The sequence below is a fragment of the Cenococcum geophilum genome (assembly GCF_001692895.1).
Source record: "Cenococcum geophilum 1.58 unplaced genomic scaffold K441scaffold_6, whole genome shotgun sequence".
In the NCBI taxonomy this organism is placed as follows: Eukaryota; Fungi; Ascomycota; class Dothideomycetes; order Gloniales; family Gloniaceae; genus Cenococcum; species Cenococcum geophilum.
Genome location: NW_027137564.1, coordinates 2,514,844 through 2,539,414, shown reverse-complemented (window position 1 = coordinate 2,539,414; position 24,571 = coordinate 2,514,844). Strand labels below are relative to the sequence as shown.

Here is a 24,571-nt window from a genome sequence, read left to right as displayed (position 1 = left end):
AAGTATTAGGTAATATCCAAGTAGTTATAAATAAAGCGTTTATAGAAATTAGTAAAGCCTAGGAACACTTAGATATCCTAATAGCTTTAGCTACTCTTAGATTATTTATACCTATATTAGGTCTATAACTATACCTATAGGTATTATAATATAACTTAGGAACTTAACCTACTTAGTATTAAAGATATACTTTAACGTCTTAGTATAGAGGCCCTAATTATCTAAATATTCTAGCACTTCGCAGACGTGTTGCTTATACTAATCTTTATCTTTTAAGTACATTAGGATATTATCTAAATAGATAATATATATATGGTTAACTAGTCCTTATAAGGCCCTATAAATATATAATTAGAATATTATAGACATATTAGCTAACCTAAAAGGTATTACTAGATACTTAAAGTAGCTGTATTAGGTTTTAAAAGCGATTTTTTACTTATCCCCTTCTCTAATACGGAGTCTATAATAGGTATCTTATAGATTTCGCTTCCTAAAAATCTTCACCCTAAATAGTTAATCTAGAATTTTACTAACTAGTAGTGGTAGGTAATGGTTCTTAGTTGTAATTTTATTAAGACTATAATAGTCTATATATAGCCTTATAGTTCTATCTAGTTTTAAAATAAAAGGGGCTAGTATGCCTATTAGCAATTTACTAAACTAAATCCACCCCATTTCTAGTAAGCTATCAAAGTAATCCTATAGAATCTTAAGCTCTTTATAAAAGAGGTTATAAATAAAAAGGTTTAGTAGTTATTTACCTTCTTCTAGATTAATTATATAATTATTTTCTAAGTTCTATAAAAGGACTTCAGCTTACCTATCTAAAAATACCCTTAATAAGTTCTTTAGGCCTAACAGAATATTTAATAAATTAGGGTTGTGTTTATCCTTTATATTATTATCGGGTAGGTCTTAAAGCTCCCTTAAAATACTTATAGGCAGCGTCGCGCGCTATAGTAGTTATTTATATATAGTCGCTAGTAGAGAGTAGAGAATTCCTTAACGCAGCGTTTAAGGCACTATAGTATCCTCTCCACGTATTACTTAAGCTAGAGTAACCTATAATAATAAGAGTATCTTATAAGATCTTTAAGATTACTACCTCCCTATAGTGTCTCTATAACCTATCTAGTAGTTCCCTATAGGGTCTCTATTATCGAGAAGTTATTACCTATACTATGCTTTATATCTATCTTATTATAAAATAGGGGTTAGATCTAATACTCCTTTAGGTATAAAGTATATACCGTTTTACCTAAAGCTATATCTTTTAGGATATCTTTTAAGCTTATTAGTAATATACACCCTTTTAATTCTTTATTGTTCCACTATTTAAAGGCTTCTATCTTAAAGCGTATCTTAAATTTTATTTCCGTAAGCTAAGGGTATCTAAGAATAATATTATAGCCTATAAAGTTAGCCGCCTAAAATAGTTGCGGGCTAACTACCTTAATACGGTTATATATATCGTCTACTAACACTATAAGCTTAGAGGCACTATATAGTTTAGTCTAATACTTATTTAGAAAGCCTATAATAGGTTTTCGCCACCTTAGTAATAGAATAAATTTATACTTTTTTATTAAATTATATTATATAAGATTAATTTTAGCGCCGCTATTATATAGTACTTAAAACCATTATACCTCGCTCGTAGGAAGTACTATTTCTAGCTTAATAGTAATATAAAAAGTCTCTTCTTCTCTATCTTGCCCTAGTTATAGCTAAAAGGTCTATAACTAGGGCTTTTCTTTTTTTAGCCTTGCTAATAGCGCAAGGCTTATCCCTTAAAACGCCGATTTGCGTCTATCTATTATCGATAAGAACTAGCTAATAATATTAATGGGATTAAGGTTCCGTAATTAGAAGAACGTAAAGGGGGTTAAAAGTAGGTAGAGGCCAGGGCTATAGGGAAGGTTCTTTTATTACGGACCTTATATCGGCCGTAGTAAAACTACTAAGAAGAGATATGTATAGGTTAGTTAAGATAGTACGGAAGACACTAGAACCAATTAAGCTATAGGATAAGAAGTAGCTAAGTTATATAACTAGCCACGTTGTAAGTTCGGAACGTAGGAACGTGGGACGTACTAATATACTAACGTACCGACGTACTTAGTACATTTCTTAGGCGCAGTATTGTGTATTTAAAGGACTACAGTCCCTACCTAGATAGTTTTCTTCTTTATAGTAAATATTAGAATACAATTAGAGTTAATCTATTAGGTAACCTACTCTACTAGTTGTGTTTACTTTATTGACTTAACCTATACCTATATACCTAGCCTATTAATAAGTCCACCATAGTATTTCCTATAAGGCTTTATTATATCTTTTACCTAGCAATTTAGACTAATTTAATACTGGGTTAATTTAACAAGACCTATATTATTAGAAGTACGCTTAGAAGGCATAGTTAATAAAAACCTATCGCTTAAATCTATACGCGTATTTTTAAGCTTAATGTTTTATATAAACCACTTTTAGATAGACGCTGGCATTCTATAGAATAGTTAATCATTATTAGTCCTTAAAGCTTTGCACTACCTACTTCCTAAAGTAAATACTTAATTATATTAGGTTCTATATAGCCTAGCCTTTTATATTAAAGCCTGCCTATTACTTCCTAATTAAAAAGGGGGTTTTGCGATTAAATTATAAGTAAGGCTTTTAGCTTATTATACTTAAGGATTAATTAGTTATAGTAGTACTCGCAATAGGCAAACGTTTTATAATAATTATTATATAGTAGGTTCTTTTAATTATCCCACTATATATTATTATTAGAATGTTATATTTTGTTATTAATGTCCTTACAAAGGAGCTCTTGCTACACCCGGCCTAAAAAGACCAAAACTAACTAAAAGAACCCTAAAAAACACACAGAGAATCCCCCGAAGATGTATGCATCGTAGGGGAGGCATACGTTAAACGACGGTGGTTTGTACCCATGCGTATCCGCTAGACCTACGCCCAACAATAGCCCTCTATAATAAGAACGGGCGAATACTATACTATAAAACGGGAAGACTTTTATTAAGAAGGCATCTAATAAAATATAAAGCCTATTAGATACGTCTAGTATCTATAACTATAAGGGAGTAACTGTTAGCTATAAGAAACTAATATAGCTAATAAAATAGCTCCGCTAGTCTAGTAAACCTTAAGCGCCCCTCTAGTAAACCCTTAATTAAATCCTCTAACGGCTAAGTAAAATTAAAAATAAATAAAACCCCTCCTTACTGGCGAGCTGTACCTAGGCCGCTGTAGCTACGCTTTTATAGTATAGGGAACCTACCCCCCTTAAGATAATAACTAGGTATATAATTATAATATAACCAAATATAGAAAAAGTAGAGGGGCTTTAGGGATAATTAGAAATAAAAGTCCTTATAGAAATTTATAAAGAGGTCTATAACGCTATTATAGTCTAATACCTTAAAAGTAGAGATATTAGAGTTACCCTAAAGAACTAATAGGTAAAGGAATAAGCTATAAGGGTAAAGGATAGGCTAGGAGAATATATTAGTATAAAAGTGCTTTATAAAGATTACCTAGTTAAAGTCCTAGTGGTCCCCCTAAGCCTTAGGGTAGAAAAGGGACGCTAAGCGGATAATATAATAACTATATATAAGATAGTAAAATAAATAAAACGCCTTATACTAGGACTTAAGATTACCTAAATTTAATAGCTTTAATAGGAAAATATAAATTAAGTATATAATAAGAATAATAAGAGGATATAAAGGTCGCCAGAAACTTGCTAGGGAGTCGCTAACTAAACGTATAGCTCCCTTATTGTTAGTATATATATACTAGGAATGTAAAAACTCCTTATTTAAAAAGGTATTATTATAAATAGCCTTATATATAACGTAAGACTCTATAACTATAGACTCCGCCTAAAATAATACTATTACTATATATAATAGAGACTGTTACGGCTTAAACAAATGCCTCTAAACCGAAGCTTGAACGAATGCTGTATTACGAAGATACTAAGCTAAAGAGAAGGAAAAGGGGTCGCTAGGACCGATGTAAACAAATATATAGGGTAAGCCGCCAAGGCGCTAGCTTTAGGCGGGCTAATTGCAGGTCGGTAGAATATGGCAGAATTTGGCAGGTAACGTGCGATAGCGCCGTTATATTACCCCCCTCTTTGAAAGAAAGCCTGCCCTTAGGCTTAGTTAGAAAAATAGGGTAGTACTAGGCTTATAAATGTAGGATTATAAAAATATAAGATAAGGAGATAAAGGGGATATGAGTCCGTCCTAACTAAGTATAAAGGGCGATTGTGGGCTAAGTGGAAGCACTAGGCTAGAAAGAGTAGCTGCTAAAAGTCTTAGTACGGATCTGACTAATTAGATAACTTTAACCGGCGGTTAAAGTTCCTAGACATTTGAAATTTTATAGTACTGGCAGAAAACGGTAGAATATGGCAGAATTTGGCAGATAGCTGTATTAGGGCTTTGGGGCGTTTTTGTCCCTATATTCTTCCGGTAACTTATCGTCTTTATTATACTAGTATTTTATCTATTTGTCTAGGTACTTTGGGGGTCTAGGCGTATTAGGGTATTAGTTATGGAATTCTTTAAGCTTCTGGGGGTAGCCTATAAAGTTCTACGTAGGGTACTAGGTTGGGTTAGGATTGTAGCCCTTTCATTAAATATGGTATTTTAGCGCTCCCTATACTATCTTGTAGGCCAGTATTTTGTTAACCTTCTATTTGTTATTACCGTTTACTTAAACTGGTAGGGGAGGCTTATTCTTTTGTCCGGGTAATAAGTTGTTTATAGCTTTCCGTAACTTATCTGGCGAGAAGATAGGGTGAACCCTAATTAAGTTTGGGAGCTTTATCTTGTATAAGTTGCCTATCTTCTTAAAAACCTTATATGGTCCTACTATCTAGTAGTCTAGCTTATAGCTGGGTCGTTTGGTCCTCTAATTCCTTGTTATAACCCAGACTATATCGCTAGGGGCAAAATTAGGCTCTTAACGGTGTTTGTTCGCCTGCTGTTTTATTGACCTCTAAGCTTTTCCTAGGTTCTTGTGGGCTACCGTCTAGGCCTCCTCTAATTGTTTAGCGTACTGTTGGGCCTTAGTATAGGATAGCTTCTCTTGTATAGTCTAGGGTTCTTCTAGCCTTTTTTAGTTAAAGCTTATGCGGGGTAAGTATCCTATTTTTAGCTAAATTGGGGCAAACCCTGTGGAGTTATAGGGTAGGGTTACTTGCGCGTAGTTTATTAAGGGTAGTAGTTTAGACTAGTTGTTCTAGAAATAGTTAATGAAGGGCCTAAGCCTCTGGTCTAGGTACTGATTTATAATCTCTGTCTAACCGTCTGTCTGGGGGTAATAAGCCGTAGAAAGCTTTAGCTTAATGCCTAGGATCCGGGTAAACTTATTCTAGAAGGCCGATATAAACTATAGCCTATAATTGGATATAATAGTATCTGGTGGTCCGTAGATTTGGTAGACGTAATGGATATATAGCTGGGCTGCCTCTTTAGTATTAATATTTTTGTGATATAGAATTAAAAACAGGCGTTTACTAAAGCGGTTAACTATAACTATAACCATATTGTATCTGTTACGGTCCCTAGGTAGTTTATAGAAGTCTATAAAGATATACTACTAAGGGCGCTCTAGTATTGGGAGTGGCTTAAGTAGTCCTGGGGTCTTATCCTATGGGATTGTAGCTCTTTGGCAGTCTTCGCAGTTCCGTATATATTAATTGATATCCATAACTATTCTTGGCTAGTAGTAGTGGTAGTTAATAATTTTACGGGTCTTGTTCTTGCTAAGGTGTGCTGTAGAGACTTAGCAATGAGCTTTATGGATTAGTTTAGTCTGTAGATTGTTAATGTTAGGGATTATAAACCGCTCCTGGTATAGAAGTAATCCTTCCTTTATCTTAAAATTGGGGTCTCCTTTTACGGCTTATTCGTAGAGGGCCCTTAGGGCGTTAGCCGTGCGGTTTATAGTTAGGAGGTGGTTGATTAGCCCTATTAGCTTATTTAAGGACTCCTTTATTAGTGCTAGCTCGTTTTACTAGGAGTCTAGCTCCTTAAGGATCTGTGGGTTAAGCTGTTCTAGATGGAGGAGGGCGCGCGTCTGATATTAGGTCTTTAGCTTATCCTAGGGTCCTACGTCTTGTTCTCTTCGGGTTAGGGTATTAGCCTTAGAGTTTTGCTTGCTAGAATAATATATAATTGTAAAGAAGAATTAGGAGAGTATTTTAGCCTACCGGGCTTATCGCCCTATAAGCTACTTTATAGTTATAAAGTACTCTAGGGCTTTATAATCTGTATATATCTTAATCCGGGAGTTTATACTTTTAAGCTCTGCGTGCTATTAGGAGAGTAATTAAATAATAGCTAGCATTTCTTTGTTATATACTTTATAGTTACACTTAGCTAAGTCTATTATCTTTAAAAAGAAAGCTATAGGGTACCATTTACTGTCTAGATATAACTGTAATAGGATTCCCGCTACGACCCTATTAGAGGCGTCTATTTCTAGTATTGATTTAAGGTCTAGGTTATAGTGACGAAGGATTAGGGAAGAGATGAGCCAATCCTTTACCTCTTTGAAGGCCTCTATATAGCTATTATTAAAGATAAAAGGCGTGTCCTTCCTGGTTAGTTGTATAAGAGGTTTTACTATAATTCTGTAGTTACGGATAAACCGGCGGTAGAAATTATAAAAACTAAGGAAGGACTGGATTCCTTTTACTATATAAGGGGGCTTCTAGTTACGGATTACCTTTACCTTCTTAGGGTTGACCTTAATTCCTTCCGTAGTTATAATAAACCTGAGGTATTTTATATGTTTTACCCTAAACTTATATTTCTTAATATTGACTTATAAGCCCGCGTTCCGTAGCCTCTCTAGGACCTTCTTAATATAAACTTAATGCTTAAGTTCGTCGTCTAAGTATATAAGAATGTTATTTAGGTATGCCGTGCAGAATTTATTAAGGTAATTAAAAAGAACGTTATTTATATACCTTTAGTACGTAGCTAGTCCGTTTATTAGTTTAAAAGGAAGAACTTTGCATTTATAGGAACTATAGCGGGTATGGAATGTTATTAAATCTTTAAATATAGGGTCTATCCTAATTTGGTGGAAAGCTTAGCGGATATTAAGTTTGGTAAAAATTTTTGCCTGGCTTAGATATATAAGGGTTTTGTTAATTAAAGGAATAGGATACCGGTCCTTTTAAGTAATAATATTTAGCTTCTAATAGTCGATATAAAAATGAAGGCCTTTATTAGGCTTTTTTACGAATAGAATAGGGGAAGTAAAAGGGGCTTGACTTGGCTTGATAAACCCTTTATCTAGGTTGTTAATTAAGTACTGCTTTGTTGCTTTTAGCTTATCCATTAATTAATGGTAGAGGGGGCTATAGCCTAGCGAGTTATTTGCCTTTAATTGAATCTTGTAATTGTACGTCTGGTAGGGGGGTAACTTATTTAAGGCCGCCTTTAAGAATGCATCCTTATAGCCTATATAAATGGTAGGAAGGAGGCGTTTAACTAGTTCCTTGTCGGTTTCCTTATCTGGCCTTTCCTCTCTATTATTAATAATTTGGTTAATCTTATATAGGCTCGTTATAAAGACCTTATTGTCCTTTTGGTATATATTAAAGTGGAACGCTATAGCGCTAATTACGGCGATATCTATGGTAGGGGGGTTGACTGATAATAGGGGCGTATGTAACTTTAGGGACTTCTAGGGTACTGGCGTTATTATTACTCCTTTTAGCTCCTATTGCATCTTTTGGAGGTTATCCCTTATATCCTATTGATACGTTCTTTTCTATAACGGTTGGATCTGTGCGATTTAGACGTTATCTATATTATTATCTGTCCCGCTTTTGTATGTAGAGTCCTCTTTAAACGTAGCGCTTTGGGAGAGTATCTTTGTTAGTATAAAGTTCTTTCCAGCTTTGTAGTGGGTGTCCTTTTAGGCAAAGGCTAGGTTACAGGCCCGGATATCCTGCTAGTAGGTAGGGTTACCCCTTGCGGCTAGTGTCTTGCGGTTGGTTTGGATCTCCCTAATAAAGGAGGGCAACCTTAGTCTATCCTCTGGCTAGACAAACCGTCTTTTTTATACGTTTAACTAAATATTAAAATAGGATATCTATTTTTGTCTAAGGATTATATTGTGGGACCCTAGGTCTAGGATATAAAAGGGGATACTGTATTAGCGTCGTCCGTTAAGAGCAATATATAACTTTAAGATGTAGGTAACGGGCTGACCGGCTTAGCCGTTATAGCCCTTTACCTGGATAGGCTTCTCTAGTTAGATAGCTTCTGTATTTAGAAACTTAGCAACATTATTTATATAGGCAGTATTTATAAAGGCGAAGCTATTTGCTCTAGTGTTAATAAGGGCGGTTATATTAACTCTATATCCATTTTAAGATNCTATATATANAACNGTNAAATACTTTCCACCTATTAACTAACTAAGATTAATCTCTTTAAGATCGATAGGGTACCCTAGGGGGGAGTCTTTCCCTAGAGTTCTTCTTTTTCTGACTTATTGGACGTTTCTCCTTCCTCTATCTCCTTAATATCGCCTATATCCTTTAGCTCCGGGTAGGATGAGGTAAAGTGACCTTGTTTATCGCAGTTAAAGCACGTGGCTGAGGCAGGGTTAATTGGAGTATTACGGCAAATACTAGTTAATGGCGTGGTATGTAGCTAGTTGGGCGAGGCTCGCTAGTGCGTAGTTATAACCGCCTTTAGTATAAGAGTAGTTGTAACTTGTCTTCCTGCTCTAGCTCCTATAGGTGTAGCTGGCGAGTTCTAATTGTTATGGAGTTGCTTCTGCTAATTAGGGCGGGTGTTGATCCGCTTTAGTTCCGAGTCTAATAATAGGTAATAAGCTGCGAGTCTTTTGTGGGTTGGTAGGTTATCTAAGGTTATAGCGATCTTTTTTTATAGCTGGATTGTTAGCTTATTATATAGGTCTAATTAGTAGTTCTTAAGGGGAACCTAGCCTTCTCCTGCAAGGTATAGGAATTAAGTCTGGAATTTGGCAAAGGGTTAATTTAGTTTTATTATTAGGTGATTATAGTTATAATAGGCATCCCGTACTTTGTTTGGGTTAACGTAGATAGCCGCTAGGTGCTGTATTATCTTATTAATAGATGTAAATTGGATAGGGGAGTCGTCCTTAAACTTGGCTTGAAGGTGCCGTTAGGCGTCCCTAGTGGTTTAACTAAAGAGGTAGAGTATTTTGGCTTCTTTAGAAAGGAAATGGTTGTGGTTAATACGGAGCTTTCCTTATACTTAAATCCTCTAATTCTTAAAGGTAGGGTCTATCCTGTCGGATAGTGGTAGGGGGTTAGGGAGCTTGATGGACTTTAATTGCTTTGTTATTATATCCGTACTCCCTGGTATATTATATTTAGTAGAGTGAATAGGTCGGCTAGGGCTTTAAGAAGGGGAAGCTGGGCTATTTTGTAGGGCCGTAAGGCTTTCTAGGATCTCTTATAGGGTCTCTTGTATATTTCTCGCTTTAAGATAATTGGCTTCCTGGCTGGCTACGAGGGCGCGAATCTGCTTGTGTATGTCTATAATATTATTATTATCTTTGATTTCTGATCCTAATTAGATCTTAGGTTCCTCTTGGGTAGAGGCAGCTCTCTTAGATAAGCTTGCTTTAGGTGCCATTGTTGGCTTCCTAAGGTTTGTTAGTATTATACGCTTTAGTTTTGATTCCGGGGGTATAGGTCCAGTCCTGTCTGGCTTATAAGGTGGGATATTATCTAGGCCTTCCCAGGTAATATAGAGTTGTTTTAGTGTCTGAGTATAGCGCGTTAATACGTCGTTGCAGACGAAGTTTCTTTGGGGTAGGATATTATTAAGGCCTTCCTAGGTAAGGTAGGGAGAGCTTAGTATAATGTCACGGCTTAAATAAATGCCTCTAAACCAAAGCTTGAACGAATGCTATATTACGAAGATACTAAGCTAAAGAGAAGGAAAAGGGGTCGCTAGGACCGATGTAAACAAATATGTAGGGTGAGCCGCTAAGGCGCTAGCTTTAGGCGGGCCAATTACAGGTCGGCAGAATATGGCAGAATTTGGCAGGTAATGTGCGATAGCGCCGTTATAGAGACATACCTAATCTACATGCGTAGTATAGGTGTGCTGCGGCCACTATATAGGCCCCTATAATATAAGATACTGCTTAAATTAAGACTAAATAAAATGCGTAAACTGCCACTAAAGTACATATAAGGCGTAAGAGAGAGAAGGCTGTATTAAATATAGGAGACGGAAGGTAAGGGCTTAATAGCTACGGGAATAACTATACACTAGATTATATAAATAGAAATAATAGGCAATAAGCTAGGGGGACGTAGGTACCTTTCTAGCGTTTCCTACCTTTAATACTAGGGGGCTAGGCTAGCTATCCTAAGCCTTAATAGGCTAGAAGCAACGCTAGGCGATATTACTAGACCGAATAGGGATATAAGGGAGAGAACGCCCTATAGGAAGACCCCTATAGACAGTAATAGTAAGCTTAAAACTAGGATAATTAAGAATTAGACTTAACGTAGTAAATATAATATTTGTAGCTAATCTATAAAGGGTATATAGCCGACTAGTAAAAATAGGTAAAGAACTGGAGATAATAATAGATTTAGATATAGAAGCGTTAGTAAAAACATAAGATATAAAAATAGAAAGCTTTATATAAAATAAGTAGCGGCTAGGGTATAGATATAAGAGATAGAAGTTCTAAATATTCTAGAGAAAGTAGAAATAAAAGAAGTAAGGAATAAAGGAGAGACAAAGGACCCTTATTGGGGGTCCGTTACCTATCTATTATATAGTATAACTGCGGTAATATAAACTACTATCTCGTAAGGCCCCTACTAGATAGTCTAGACCTAGAGAAATATTACATCCTTACTATATAAGAGCTGTATTATATTACCTATATATAATTAATATACTACCCCTAAGGATTCTAACTCCTATATAAACCAAAAGCAGCTATATACGTGTGCTTTATAATTAGTAAGGCTATTAGCCTATCCTTATAGTTATAGTAGGCAGTTAACCTAGATATTATAGTAATAACAATCCAAATATATAGGGGACCGGTATAAATTATTAATATATATAACCCTAGAGTTAAAGGGGTCCTATAAATAGTAAACATTATATTAGTAATAAGCTTACTAGAAACTAAAGGTATAAAGTTTATCCTATTAGAAGATATAAACCTCTACTACCCATAGTAGGGGGGTATCTATATTGCTGCTAAATAATAGGTAGAGTGCCTACTAAGAGCTATAGATATCTGGGGCCTTAAGCTAGCCACCCCTCTAGGAGTAATTATATGGCAATAAGGCGCCACTAGTAGTATAATTGACCTTACACTTATAGACAAAGGCCTATACTAGAGACTTAAAAAATATAACCCTAAAGAAGAATAGGCACTCGCCTTAAATATATCCCTATTTAGATATAGCTAGATCTAAATATTAAGGCATAACTAGGTAATAAAAAATATATAATAAGAAAGCTTAAAATAGATAATTTCCTTAATATAGTTAAATAATAACTATAGGACCTAGAGAAAATCCATCTAATACTAAACGAGCGAGGCTTATTAGCTACCCCTAAGGAAATTAACCGTAGACTAGAAAGGATTTAGGCAGTAACTAAAAATAAGCTAGCAGAGTACTGCCTAGTCTTATAACTAGGCCCCTATACGTAATATATATAGTCCATATAATACGCGGTTTTTATTACCAGCTAATAATAAGTTAAAAGGAAATATATAAGTAGCTATAACCCTAAAGATAAGAGATAATATAAAGACATAAGAAACTAGTTAAAGAATACCCTAAAAAAAGAAGTAAGGAATAACTGGAGATGGTTTATATATAAGTATACTTTTAACCTAAGCCTCCCCTATAATAAGGGCCTTTAGGCTATAGTAAAATAGGTATAAAAAAAGGTAGGGCGCCTAGTAGAAGACTTATACCTACCGCTCCTATAAAGAGCGGGGGAATTATAGGCCACTAATAACGATAATAAGAAGGCAGGAATCCTTATAAAAAGGTTCTTCCCTTAACTAGCTTTAGCAGGCCTTAGTAATATAATAGGTAAAACACTAGTAACCCGCCTATAGGTTAATAGCAATATAATAATAGAGGAAATGGCCAGAACTATTAGCCGCCTTTTAAATAATATAGTATTAGGACTAGATAGGATTTTAAATAAGGCCTTAAAGACCTATTAACCACTTATAGCACTTTAGCTTGTAGATATAGCTGGAGCATGCTTTACTATAAGCTATTACCTATAACTTAGAAGATCTATAATAACGGTTATTTTATAAAAAGAAGGCAAAGTAGATTACTTAACCCTAGGAATCTACCGCCCTATTGCCTTAGAAAATACCCTTAATAAGATCTTAGAAAGGGTGGTAGTAGGCTATATAGTAGATACGGCTAAAAAACACGCCCTATTACCATAAAGCCAAATAAGGGTAAGAAAAAACCGCTTAACATTATTAGTACTTACGCTACCTACTACTACTATTAAATCTATATAGGTAATGTGAAGGGACTTTATAGTATTAATGCTTAGCCTAAATATTAATAGTACCTATAATAATATACCCCACAAGCGCCTCTTATATATCCTTAGGGCAAAGGGCTTCTTAGAATAGATTATATAATTTATTTAAGGGTTTATAGGCTAGAAAGAAATATAACTAGTTTTTAGCGGGTACTAGAGCTTCCCTATTATAGTTATAACAGAAATACTATAAGAATTACCCCTCTTACCTATACTCTTTCTTTTCTTTATAAGTAACCTACTTAACTCCTTTAAGGAAGGGGCGACCTAGGGAATAGGCTTTATTAATAATATAAAACCTAATTATATATAGGCTAATAGCCGTAGAGAATTATAGAACACTAGAGAAAGCCTATAATACCTATATAAAATAAGTAAGACGATATAGAGTCTAATTCCCCCTAGAGAAATACCAGCTAATCTATTTTATAAGAAAGCGCAACTAATCTATAGATCTTTAGCATATAATTTATATCTAAGGCTTTAGGGGTTAACTAGTTTAAGGCTTAAGGGTATTAAGAGTATAGGTAGATAGTAAGCTCTAATAGAGCGTATATATATTATAAGCGGCCCATAAGGGCCAAGCTTAGTATATTATAATATCTAGGATTGTTAATTCTATATAGGGTCTATGCTTTTAGAGGTTACGCCTACTATATATAGCAGTTATCTAGCTAACTATAACGTACAGATCTAGTATTTAGGCAATAAGAGAATCTAAAAAAGGCCCCCCTAAATTACTTCTTAAATTACTCCAAAAAGTCTAAATAGCCTACCTTTAGAGTATAACGGACGGGTATAAGCAAACGGCTACAGTACTGCTTAAGAAGGAAGTTAATATTTCCCCCTATAATTATATATTAAAGCTGCTATAATATAAAGGGTATAAAAGGAGCGTAACTCTAATATTATAAAGTATATTAAGACACGCCTAAATAAACTATAGAGGGACCTTAGGGTGCCCTATAGGAGAGGAAACCAAACACCCTAAAGTAGGGAAGATATATTAGAGAAATAGGTATAAAAAAAAAGTAAAAGAAGAATAGTACCGCGTTAGGGCCTAGGCCTATATAGAGGAGAAAGGAAGACATATAAGAGGCCAGTAAAGATAATAATAAAAGAGAGAAAGGAGCTAAAGTAGAGCGTAAAAGAGTATTAGGAAACCATTTACCAAAATATAATACTAGTTAGACTAATACTAGAGAGGTGTATAGGAGTTAAAGGTATAAAGGCTAACCTAGGTAAGACCAACCTAAGCTATAGCATAGTTAACGCTATAGGGGGTAAACACCTAGGGGCTCCGAAAAGGCCTAATAAAGGTAGAAAATATAATAGCAACACTCTTAAAAACAGGAATAATAGGACTAAAAGATTGGCTCTATTAGGTAAGTATTTTAATAGGTAGCCTAAAATATAAATATAGCTAGCTAAGACAGACACCAAAACATATAATACTGCTATGCCCCTTACGCACTAACTAAGAAGTAATACTCTTAGTAGCTAGTACAGAAAACTATAATACACTACTCTTAATATAAAAAGGTCTTAAGGCGGTTACCTAGTAGCTTATTAGCTAAAATATACTAAACTAGTTCTAGGTTATAAAGGAAATAGTAATAGAAGGTAAAGGGGTAAGTAATAGGCGTCCCCTAATAACTCTATAGTAGTAGAGTAAAGATTATAATACTAGCGCGTCCGTAGGCTTATTACGGCAGTAGTAGTTCCTAAAAAGGTTAAAAAGTAAGGTAGTAGAGTACTACTAGTAACTTATAGGCGTTAAGTAAGCAAGTCCTAAAAGGCGGGGAGATGGATTATAGGGTTTTCTTAAGTTAAGTTTTTCTTAAGTTGAGTTTTCTCCCTATATGTAAATAAGGAGTAGTCCGCGTAAGCCTAATAGGGATTTAAATCAGATGTTGTAACGGGACTGTCCCGTTACAGTAAGGACGTCTTGGTGAAACACTTAACGATAGTGGAATTCTGTCAAAGCCTCTTGAAGCACGTGCACGTACCACGGCTACCCCTATATCTTAACTACGTCGACCTAAATCTGTTCTGTTCCTTATCTAAACGTCTTATTACTTATAAGGTCTATATAACTTAGCTCTTAATAGAATCTTATTTCCTTTAAAGCTGCTATAAAGTACCTTACCCCCTTACATTACGTTCGGACCGTATTACTATTAAAATAACACGAACTCAAACTTAAACTCAAACAACGGTAAACTTAAACTTAAACTTAAATTCGAATTCAATTTAATATAACGGCTATAAGCTAAACTTAATAATAAGATTTCGTACTAATTTATATACGGACCTAATAATAAGACCTTACGTTAATACGCCTATAAAACGACCCCAATAACCCGTTATACCAATACGCCTATAACCCTGTTGCTTATATTATACTACTACCTAAACTAATAAGCCTTATGCCAATACGCCTACGAGCCGCACACGACTAGGTAGAGCCTCGCTCCCTAAACCCCTAAACCCGTCGCTTATATTATACTGCTGCCCGAACTAATAAGCCTCGTGCCGATATACCTACAAGACGACCCGTTACTAGCATCGTACTACTACCCGAATAATGGCTAGCACCCTACTGCTATATAAATTAATAAGAACTCGTGCTAATACGTTTATAAGACGAACTAGATAACAACTATGCCGTTACGCCTATAGAAGGACAATCCTTTTTGACCGAAACTAAGCTATATATGCTCCAAAGAACGACCTTAGTTAATACTAAGACTAGTACTGCAATAAATGACGTTAATTAAGACTTAGCTATGGAAGCTGCGATAAACAAAGTCAATTAATACTTAGATATTGGCTATAATAAACAACCCAAATTAATACTAAGCTGTATAAGCTTTAATAAACGAAATTAATTAGGAACGACCCTGTCGCTTATATCGTACTACTACCCCAACCTATTAATAAGCTCCGTGCCGATTTGCCTACGGACCTTAAATACAACGGCTAGCATCCTACTGCTATATAAACTCGACACAACGACTTAAATTTAAACTTAAATTTAAACTCGAATATAACGACAAATATTGCGCCGATATACCTGCGATACTTAAACACAAATTTAACCCTTACTCCGTACTACTACGAACTAATACTATATACAAACTAATTCTATATATAAACCGACCCTACTATACGACTACGAATACTGTACCCTACTAAAGCCGAAATTTTTTCCTACCTACCTCCCCTATATATAATACGATATAATATAATATACAATATAAAAGGGAGCCCCTAGGGGGAGCCCCTAGGGGGGAGCCCTAGGGAAGGGTAAGGGGGTTAGCCTTAGGGGCTCGGCCTAGTAGAGGGGAACCTAGTATAGATATAAGGAAGCCGTAGAGCTACTAGAAGTAAGGGAAGGTCTTAGATAAGCTTCGGCATAAGCGTCTCCTATATAGTAAGGACGTAGCGGAACGCGGCAATAGAGGCTTAGTCTGCTTTAGTTCTATTAAGTAGAAAGACTAAACTAGCGGAGCCTATATAGTAGAGGACGTAGGACATATAGGAATAAGGCTAATATTTATAAGATTTTTTTTTCTCTTTTATATGCCTTAAAGGAGCTCGAGTTTAGGAGGGGGGTACTATAACGGGACTGTCCCGTTATAGTAAGGACGTCTTAGTAAAACACTTAACAATAGTAGAATTCTATTAAAGCCTCTTAAAGCACGTGCACGTACTATAGCTACCCCTATATCTTAACTACGTCAACCTAAATCTGTTCTATTCCTTATTTAAACGTCTCGTTACTTATAAGGTCTATATAACTTAGCTTTTAATAAAATCTTATTTCCTTTAAAGCTGCCATAAAATACCTTACCCCCTTACATTACGTTCGGACCGCATTACTACTAAAATAATACAAACTTAAACTTAAACTTAAATAACGGTAAACTTAAACTTAAACTTAAATTCGAATTTAATTTAATATAACAGCTATAAGCCAAACTTAATAATAAGATTCTGTGCTAATTTGTATACGGACCTAATAATAAAACCTTACACTAATACGCCTATAAAATGACCCCAATAACCCATTATACCAATACGCCTATAACCCTGTTGCTTATATTATACTACTACCTAAACTAATAAGCCTTATACCAATACGCCTACGAGCCGCATACAACTAGGTAGAGCCTCGCTCCCTAGACCCCTAAACCCGTCGCTTATATTATACTACTGCCTAAACTAATAAGCCTCGTGCTAATATACCTACAAGACGACCCATTACTGGCATCGTACTGCTACCCAAATAATGGCTAGCACCCTACTGCTATACAAATTAATAAGAACTCGTGCTAATATGTCTATAAAACAAACTAGATAATAACCATGCCGTTACGCCTATAGAAGGACAATCCTTTTTAACCAAAACTAAGCTATATATGCTCTAAAGAACGACCTTAGTTAATACTAAGACTAGTACTGCAATAAATAACGTTAATTAAGACTTAGCTATAGAAGCTATAATAAACAAAGTTAATTAATACTTAGATATTAGCTATAATAAACAACCCTAATTAATACTGAGCTATATAAGCTTTAATGAACGAAATTAATTAGAAACGACCCTGTCGCTTATATTGTACTACTACCCTAACCTATTAATAAGCTCTATACCGATTTGCCTACGGACCTTAAATATAACGGCTAGCATCCTACTGCTATACAAACTCGACATAACAATTCGAATTTAAACTTAAATTTAAACTTAAATATAATGATAAATATTGCGCCGATATGCCTGCGATACTTAAACACGAATTTAACCCTTACTCCGTACTGCTATAAACCAGTACTACGTATAAACTAATCCTATACACAAACCGACCCTACTATATAACTACGAATACTATATCCTACTAGAGCCGAAATTTTTTCTTACCTACCTCCCCTATATACGATACGATATAATATAATATACGATATAAAGGGGAGCCCCTGGGGGGAGCCCCTAGGGGGGAGCCTTAGGGGGAGGTAGGGGGGTCGGCCTTAGGGGCTCGGCCTAGTAGAGGGGAACCTAGTATAGATATAAGGAAGCCGTAGAGCTGCTAAAAGTAAGGGAAGGTCTTAGACGAGCTTTGGCATAAGCGTCTCCTATATAGTAAGGACGTAGCGGAACGCGGCGATAGAGGCTTGGTCTGCTTTAATTCTGCTAAGTAGAAGGACTAAACTAGCGGAGCCCATGTAGTAGAGGACGCAGGACGCATAGGAATAAGGCTAACATTTATAAGATTTTTTTTTCTCTTTTATATGCCTTGAAGGAGCTCAAGTTTAGGAGGGGGGTACTATAATGGGACTGTCCCGTTATAGTAAGGACGTCTCGGTGAAATACTTAACGATAGTGGAATTTTGTCAAAGCCTCTTAAAGCACGTGCACGTACCATAGCTACCCCTATATCTTGACCGCGTCGACCTAAACCTGTTCTGTTCCTTGTCCGAACGTCTTATTACTTATAAGGTCTATATAACTTAGCTCTTAATAGAATCTTATTTCTTTTAAAGCTGCCATAAAGTGCCTTGCCCCCTTATAGATGTTAAGCAATAAATTATTATATATTATTATTATTAAACCTCTTTAGGTAGGCTAAATTTGTATAAAAAGCTAATATATATACTATATTAGCTAAGAAGATTTTTCTAAAACCTAATAGCGTCTAGATAGTAATTACCTCTATCCCTACGCCCTTAATTGGATTTATGCCCGCTCCGGTATATATAAAGTTATTACTTAGTTAAAGCTCGTTAATAAATCTTAATTAATTGTTAATAATGTATATAGTGGTTCCGCTATTAAGAACTACGCTATTATATAGCTTATAATTAGTGCCTACCTTATAGGCGCTTATTTAATATATAGTAAAGATATTATTTTCTTCCTTTTAATTTCCATCTAGGCTCTATATAGCTTCCTTTTTTAAAGCTTCCTTACTTAAAACCTAAAATCTTATCTTTTTAATTTTTAGCTTAGTCTAATCTAATACGGTTATAATCCTTTCCTTAACTTTTATAGCTGTAGCTTTATATAATTTTTAGTCCTTTAATTAAACCGATTAATTAATATAAGGATAATCTTAAAACTAGTAAACAGCTCCATAGTGGCATAATAGGGTGCTTTTCTTTTATAATATCCTAGATAGTATAGTTCTAGGAGCCCTATCCTTAGGAGTTTTGTTAATTAACTTGACCTAAAAGCCTACTGTATTAGTTCTAAGCTAATCTTTTTTCTTTTAGGTAGTCTTTAGTTATTAATAGATCTAATATATAGATATTACGTAGTTATTAGCCTAGTTATATTTATTAAATTTAACCCTCTATCTTAAGGTCTAATTTAGTAATACTAGCTCTACCGCTATTAGAAAGTCTCTAATTACTTAGTCGCCTTATACGTCTAGCAGTTTAATCTTTTAATAGTCGTTATATATCTTCTCCTATTGCTATAGCTAAGCCTTAAAGTTCTAGTTCTTTAGGCCCATTTTAACCTTAGTATATTAAGTAGATAGGTAGAGCTAACGTATTATATTAGTAGAGGCAACCCTCTCCTTAAGAGCCACTAGGGTATTATATACTAAGTTAATACCTAGTATATAGATATTAAGGTTCTTAGCTACTATACTAATAATATAGCTTTGTAGAGAGGTTAAAGCTATTTTCTACTTTTTATATTTCTTCTTTACTATCTTATATCTCTTATAGAGAATTTAAAGCTTGTCCTTCTTATCCTTAGAGAGAGCTGTATAAGAGGTTATTCCTAGCTTTATATCTTAAGGTCTAGGAGAGACTAGTTTAATTAGTTAAGGTAACTTATCCCATTTAGTTAAGGGGTTAACGTATTTCTATACGTCTTCTATTTAAGCCTAAAGCCTAATAAGGTTAATCTATTTGTCTTAATTAGCTTAGTTCAATAATATTACCTTTATAGTAACAACTTAGGTAGGTTAAAAAGTTATATTAAAAAGTGCTTATAAAGATGAACGAAGGATTTAATAAGGGGTATAATTAATTATATTAATTATATTAATTAGTTAAACAGGTATAATACAGCGAGTCACCTAGGCTTATAACTGCTAATTAGTAGTCTATGTACCGATTATAAGAAAAGAATAAGGACTCTATCTATTTAGACTATAAAGAAAAGAAACTATTTATATATAGGGTAGGTGCAGGTAATAAGGGGAAATTAGGGGGGGGGGGGGGGGGGGTTCGTAACAGGAACAGGGGGTAGTAGTACAACGGGAATAGGAACAAGGATAGGGTAATAGGTAATAGGCTAAATCTAACCTGAATCGACAACACTAATTACAGCTAAAATCTCCCATCGAGGTATACGTGCGATGAATAACGCGTGACTCGATCGTGATGAGTTTCATGAAAATAACTACGAAAATCCCAGTCGCTGATTGGATGTTAAGAGTGCTAAAGTCATCGCAATTACTGTGTTCTCAGCCAGGTCTATATTAGACTCGGCCCGTGAAAAGCTGCTATCGTTTCCCGAAGCTTGTAGTTTTTGAGCTTGAGGCTTCCGTTCCAATGTTGGTCCCGACAAGCGGTCCTCAACTTTGGACGGATGCTGCGATGTCTCCTCGCGTGCATCATGTTCAGTGGAAGGGTCACAGTAATCCCCCTGTCTTCAAGCCTTTTCAGGCTTTTTGGTGTTCCTCAACTTCGTCGATCTCTTTGAGAATAAAAGCAATGGTAGCATCTCGGGCTTTGTCTAGTCTTCTCAGAGCCTCGATGGGCATGCTACTGTAGTCCACTGGCTTCTTCGGAGTAGGTGGTGCCGTTTCAACAACCGTTCCGGAGTTCCCTAATCCCCTACTCTTCTCAGCAAGTAGGCCTCTTAGAACGAATATACTTTGATCTCTCTCCCTCAATGATTCTTCAAAATGGCCTCGTTTCACATCATCCTGAATCTTCTGCCGTTTCTGCACTTCCTCCCTGCCGGCTTCCGTCGCTGCAGCTTTCCATTTTCGGATCGCCTCCTTTGCACAAGTTTCAATATGCGTGAATCTGACAGGCCCCAGCAAAGTCCCACCATACCATCTAGCAACAACCACAGATCCCTCTACATTCATCTCCTCAAGCACCTTCTCAAGCCTTTTTCCAGCGTACCGCTCTCCATCATCATCGCGTCCTGTGTCATATAAGGTTTCGGCACCTGGAAGAAGGGATCGTTGGCGTGATGGTCTACGCCATGCTGCTGTACGGTGCGACGCGCTTTTAAAGTCAGGTAATCCCTGGAGGGCCTTAGCAGACAGAGAAAGAGAATACGCCCCCACAAAAATAGATGAGCGGTCTTTAATCGGTGCCGAGCGGAAGATCTCTAGCGGAAGAGACGCTGAAGGTGGTGGCGAAGGTGAAAGTGTACGCTTCCGCGACATCCTCAGTGGTTCATGGGCAGAGTACAGGCTTATCTCAGGTGCCTCAGCCGCTTCGTAGATGATTGGTAGGCCCGCCCCTTTGCATAACTTCTTACTAATCCTTAGCTCCACGTGGCCCAAAAATTCCTCTACAAAGCGTCTGGGAGATTATAGGCGCACGTTTACTGTGAACTGGGCGGTTTTTTTTAAAATTAGCTATAACGGGACTAACCTAGTAGCTATAATTATAGCTATTAGTATATATAAATATTAATCTCTTTTACTTATATATTCTACTTTATTTAGCTAGCTAGCCTATATATTAAGGGACGATATTATTAGGTAAAACCTAAGTAGATAGTTATATAGCCGCAAGGTATAGGCGACCTAGGGGCGACCTAAGGGTGACTTGCCTATAAGGTACGTACTCTATACATGCCTAAGGAAAACCTTTCCTCACCTTGTATATAGACTTCTCCTTTTTTCTTAAGGATTTGTCTATCTATATAATATACCTTATTATTTTATTAATTGGACTCCTTATATATATATCCTTACTTTATATTTAAATCCCTACTAATCCCCTTAGGAGGATAGCTAGTTTAATTTTCCTATAATATATTTAATAAAAAAAAGACTAATACCTATAACGTGTTTCACTACCGAGCGCAATTCCCTACTAAGCGAAATCGGAACGCTGGCGATATAACACCTTAACAATAATATATAATGCCTCTATAACGTAACACCTAATTTATATATACTAAAGGCTTATTACAGCTTGCTATTACTACTTTAAGCTTATCTAAAATTAGTACCTAAAAATACGCTATCCTACTAACGTAATAGACGACGCTCTTAACGTAACTATAACCTAAACTTAAAATAACTAACTCCCTTAAAAGAGCAGATGGTTATATAGCGTATACTTAACAATAGTTTATACAGCGTACCGCCCTTAAAGGATAATATATAAGATATAGCTAATAAACTACTAGAGGAGCGGGGCTATTAGTTGGTTAATAAGAATTAGGTTAACTACTTTATTAAGCGTATACCTAAGCTTAAAACTAAATAAACCCGCCTATATAATTATTAGTGGGCCGCCTATAAGGACCTAGTGGTTATTAGCCCCTAGTTTATACTTATTTAATTAATTAAAGATAAGTATAGTATCCTAAGATAAAGATACCTATAATTTTAATAAGTCTAGGTTTATAATGGGTAAAATTACGCCTTAGCTTATTATTATAGGCTTAAAGAAACCTAGTAGATAGAAGAAAATATAGCCTAGTAATTAGGAGTAGGTTACCTTAATATAAGGCGTTAGGTTAATAGGGAGGCGTATTTTACCCTTTCTTATTTTTATAGGTAAGGTCCTTATTTTAACCTAGTATAATAATCTACCTCGCAAATAGGTTATTATAGTTAGCCCTATTAGCTAAACTAATAACGAGCTTATAGTTAACTAGCTATACTACTTTAATATATATTTAAGTCGCTATTAAGTTAGAGCCTATAGGCTCTTTATTATTAATAGGTATAAAAGCTATTACTTAATCTAATTCTAGAATCTTTATAAGAAGAAGAATATTATTACTCTTTATATGCCCCTATATTTATTACACCTACTATAACTACTTAATATTATCTACTTCTTGCTATTAGAACATGTATATAGTAATAGGATTTTAGCCTTAGTACGTAATCGCATTATATATATTACTAAAAAAGACTTTTTATTAGCTTTTAAAGCGGCTTATAATAAAGCCTTTATAGAGAATAATATCTATATAGGCTTTAGAGGTGCTAAACTAGTTCTACTTAATTTAAATATTATAATATTAAAGCTTAATATACGGCTGTGTACGCTAATATTACCTATATAATAGCGTACCGCCTAAAAACTAAAGATATTATATAACACTTATAAAATAAAGGTGTAATTAACGCTAGTTTATAATAAAATTAAAAATTACTATAGGTTACTAGCAAGCTCTATTAATAAAAAGGTTATATAGCTTATTAAAGGTGCTTAACAGATAGCGTATAAAATGGTATTAATATATAAAGAAATTACTTGCCTTTGTTATAGGACACCCCTATAACACCTTATACACGTCCACCTATTTCCACCGACTTAACAACTAGAGACTGACTATAACATAGCAATCTAATGGCAATCTGACGGCAATTTGCCGTATTCTGCTATATTCTACTAAGTTTTACTAATTTTTACTAAATCCTGCTAAGTTCTGCTAGGACTACTACCTAAATCCTATTCTACTCCGTATATATATTAACTAAGCAACTAAGTCTATAATATATACCCTTTTTTTCTATTTTCTTACCTTCTTTCCTTATATAACGTTTTAACGTTTTATATAGTTTATATATATAGCTTAATAATATCTACCTTGCTATATATTATCGCCGCTTATACTTACTCTGTAATACTATATTTGTCGGTATCACCTAAGTGCACTTGTATGGCCTATTAACTGATGAATTGATTCTTGTCTAATAGGTATCGAAAGCAGAGGATCATAAGGATCGCGGTGCCTAAGTAGGGGGCTGATGAGTCACCATAAGGATGACTAATCAGATACACGACCACGTAACGTCTGCCCATATACTCCTGTCCATATATTCCAACACTGGCAGTTCTTTCTTTATGCTTGTGGTGCTATAGGAAGGCAGCAAGGCAGCACGGCAGCAAGGTATCGGTTTAGCTAGAGGTGGAAGGCAGCAGGGGTTAATAGTGGTACTGCAGGCGGAGCAGCAGTTGTCAATTGTATTACTGCAGGTAGAGCAGTAGAAGTCAATTGTGTTACTGCAGGCAGGAGCAGTAGAGGGTCTGTTCGTTTGGGTAGTAGTACGGTACTAGCGGCGGTAGTAATAGTGGTTAAGCATAGAGCTTGTCTATCAGTCGGTTGGTAGATCACAGGCATATTGGCACGATCGTTTAGTTAGTAGACACGTAACCTCTATCTATATATTCTAATACTAGCAGTTCTTTCTTTGCCGCAGACGCCGGCAGATTTAAGAGGGTAGAGGGTAGGGAGCGCGCTGGCGTTATAGGCGCGCTGTTAGACGTGGTGTTCGACGTGGCAGATCTGCAAGGAAGGTAGCAGATAGTGTCGGGATTGTAGGTAGAGGGGAGCACGTTTCAGACGTTAACTTAGGACCCTAGGTTCAGTGACACTTCTGACCTAAAGTACTCGACTAAATCTTCGTAAACGTGGTTGTTCTGCGTAATAGACGTAACTTAGTATCTCCCAGTACTCAGTAACACTTCTGTTACTGGTTTTCCGCAAGTCTAAGGTAGCTGGGTATTTTAGTGCTGCTGATGCCGCTAGGTTGTTAGGTGCTGGGTGCTACTAACGCTGCTAGGTTGCTGTGACGCTGGAGTACTGCACAAGGCTATTAGATATTGATTTGTATGCTAAGACGCGTACTAGGGGGTGGTTTGCTGCTGGGTTGCGTAGCTACGCTAGGGTACTGCGTAAAGCAGTTGGGTAGTTGGATATTGGGTACTGTAAAAGCTAGTATACT

The 24,571-nt window shown here is 35.7% G+C and overlaps 1 protein-coding gene across 1 annotated transcript; it reads right to left on the bottom strand.

The window, feature by feature from the left end:
• Positions 1–19,850: 19,850 nt before the first annotated feature.
• K441DRAFT_653995 (uncharacterized protein) lies at positions 19,851–21,056 on the bottom strand. Its single transcript, XM_067647625.1, has one exon. It carries the CDS (start codon positions 21,035–21,037, stop codon positions 20,297–20,299), a length of 741 nt encoding a protein of 246 aa, XP_067508202.1. The 5' UTR covers positions 21,038–21,056; the 3' UTR covers positions 19,851–20,296.
• Between the last annotated feature and the right edge of the window lie 3,515 nt (positions 21,057–24,571).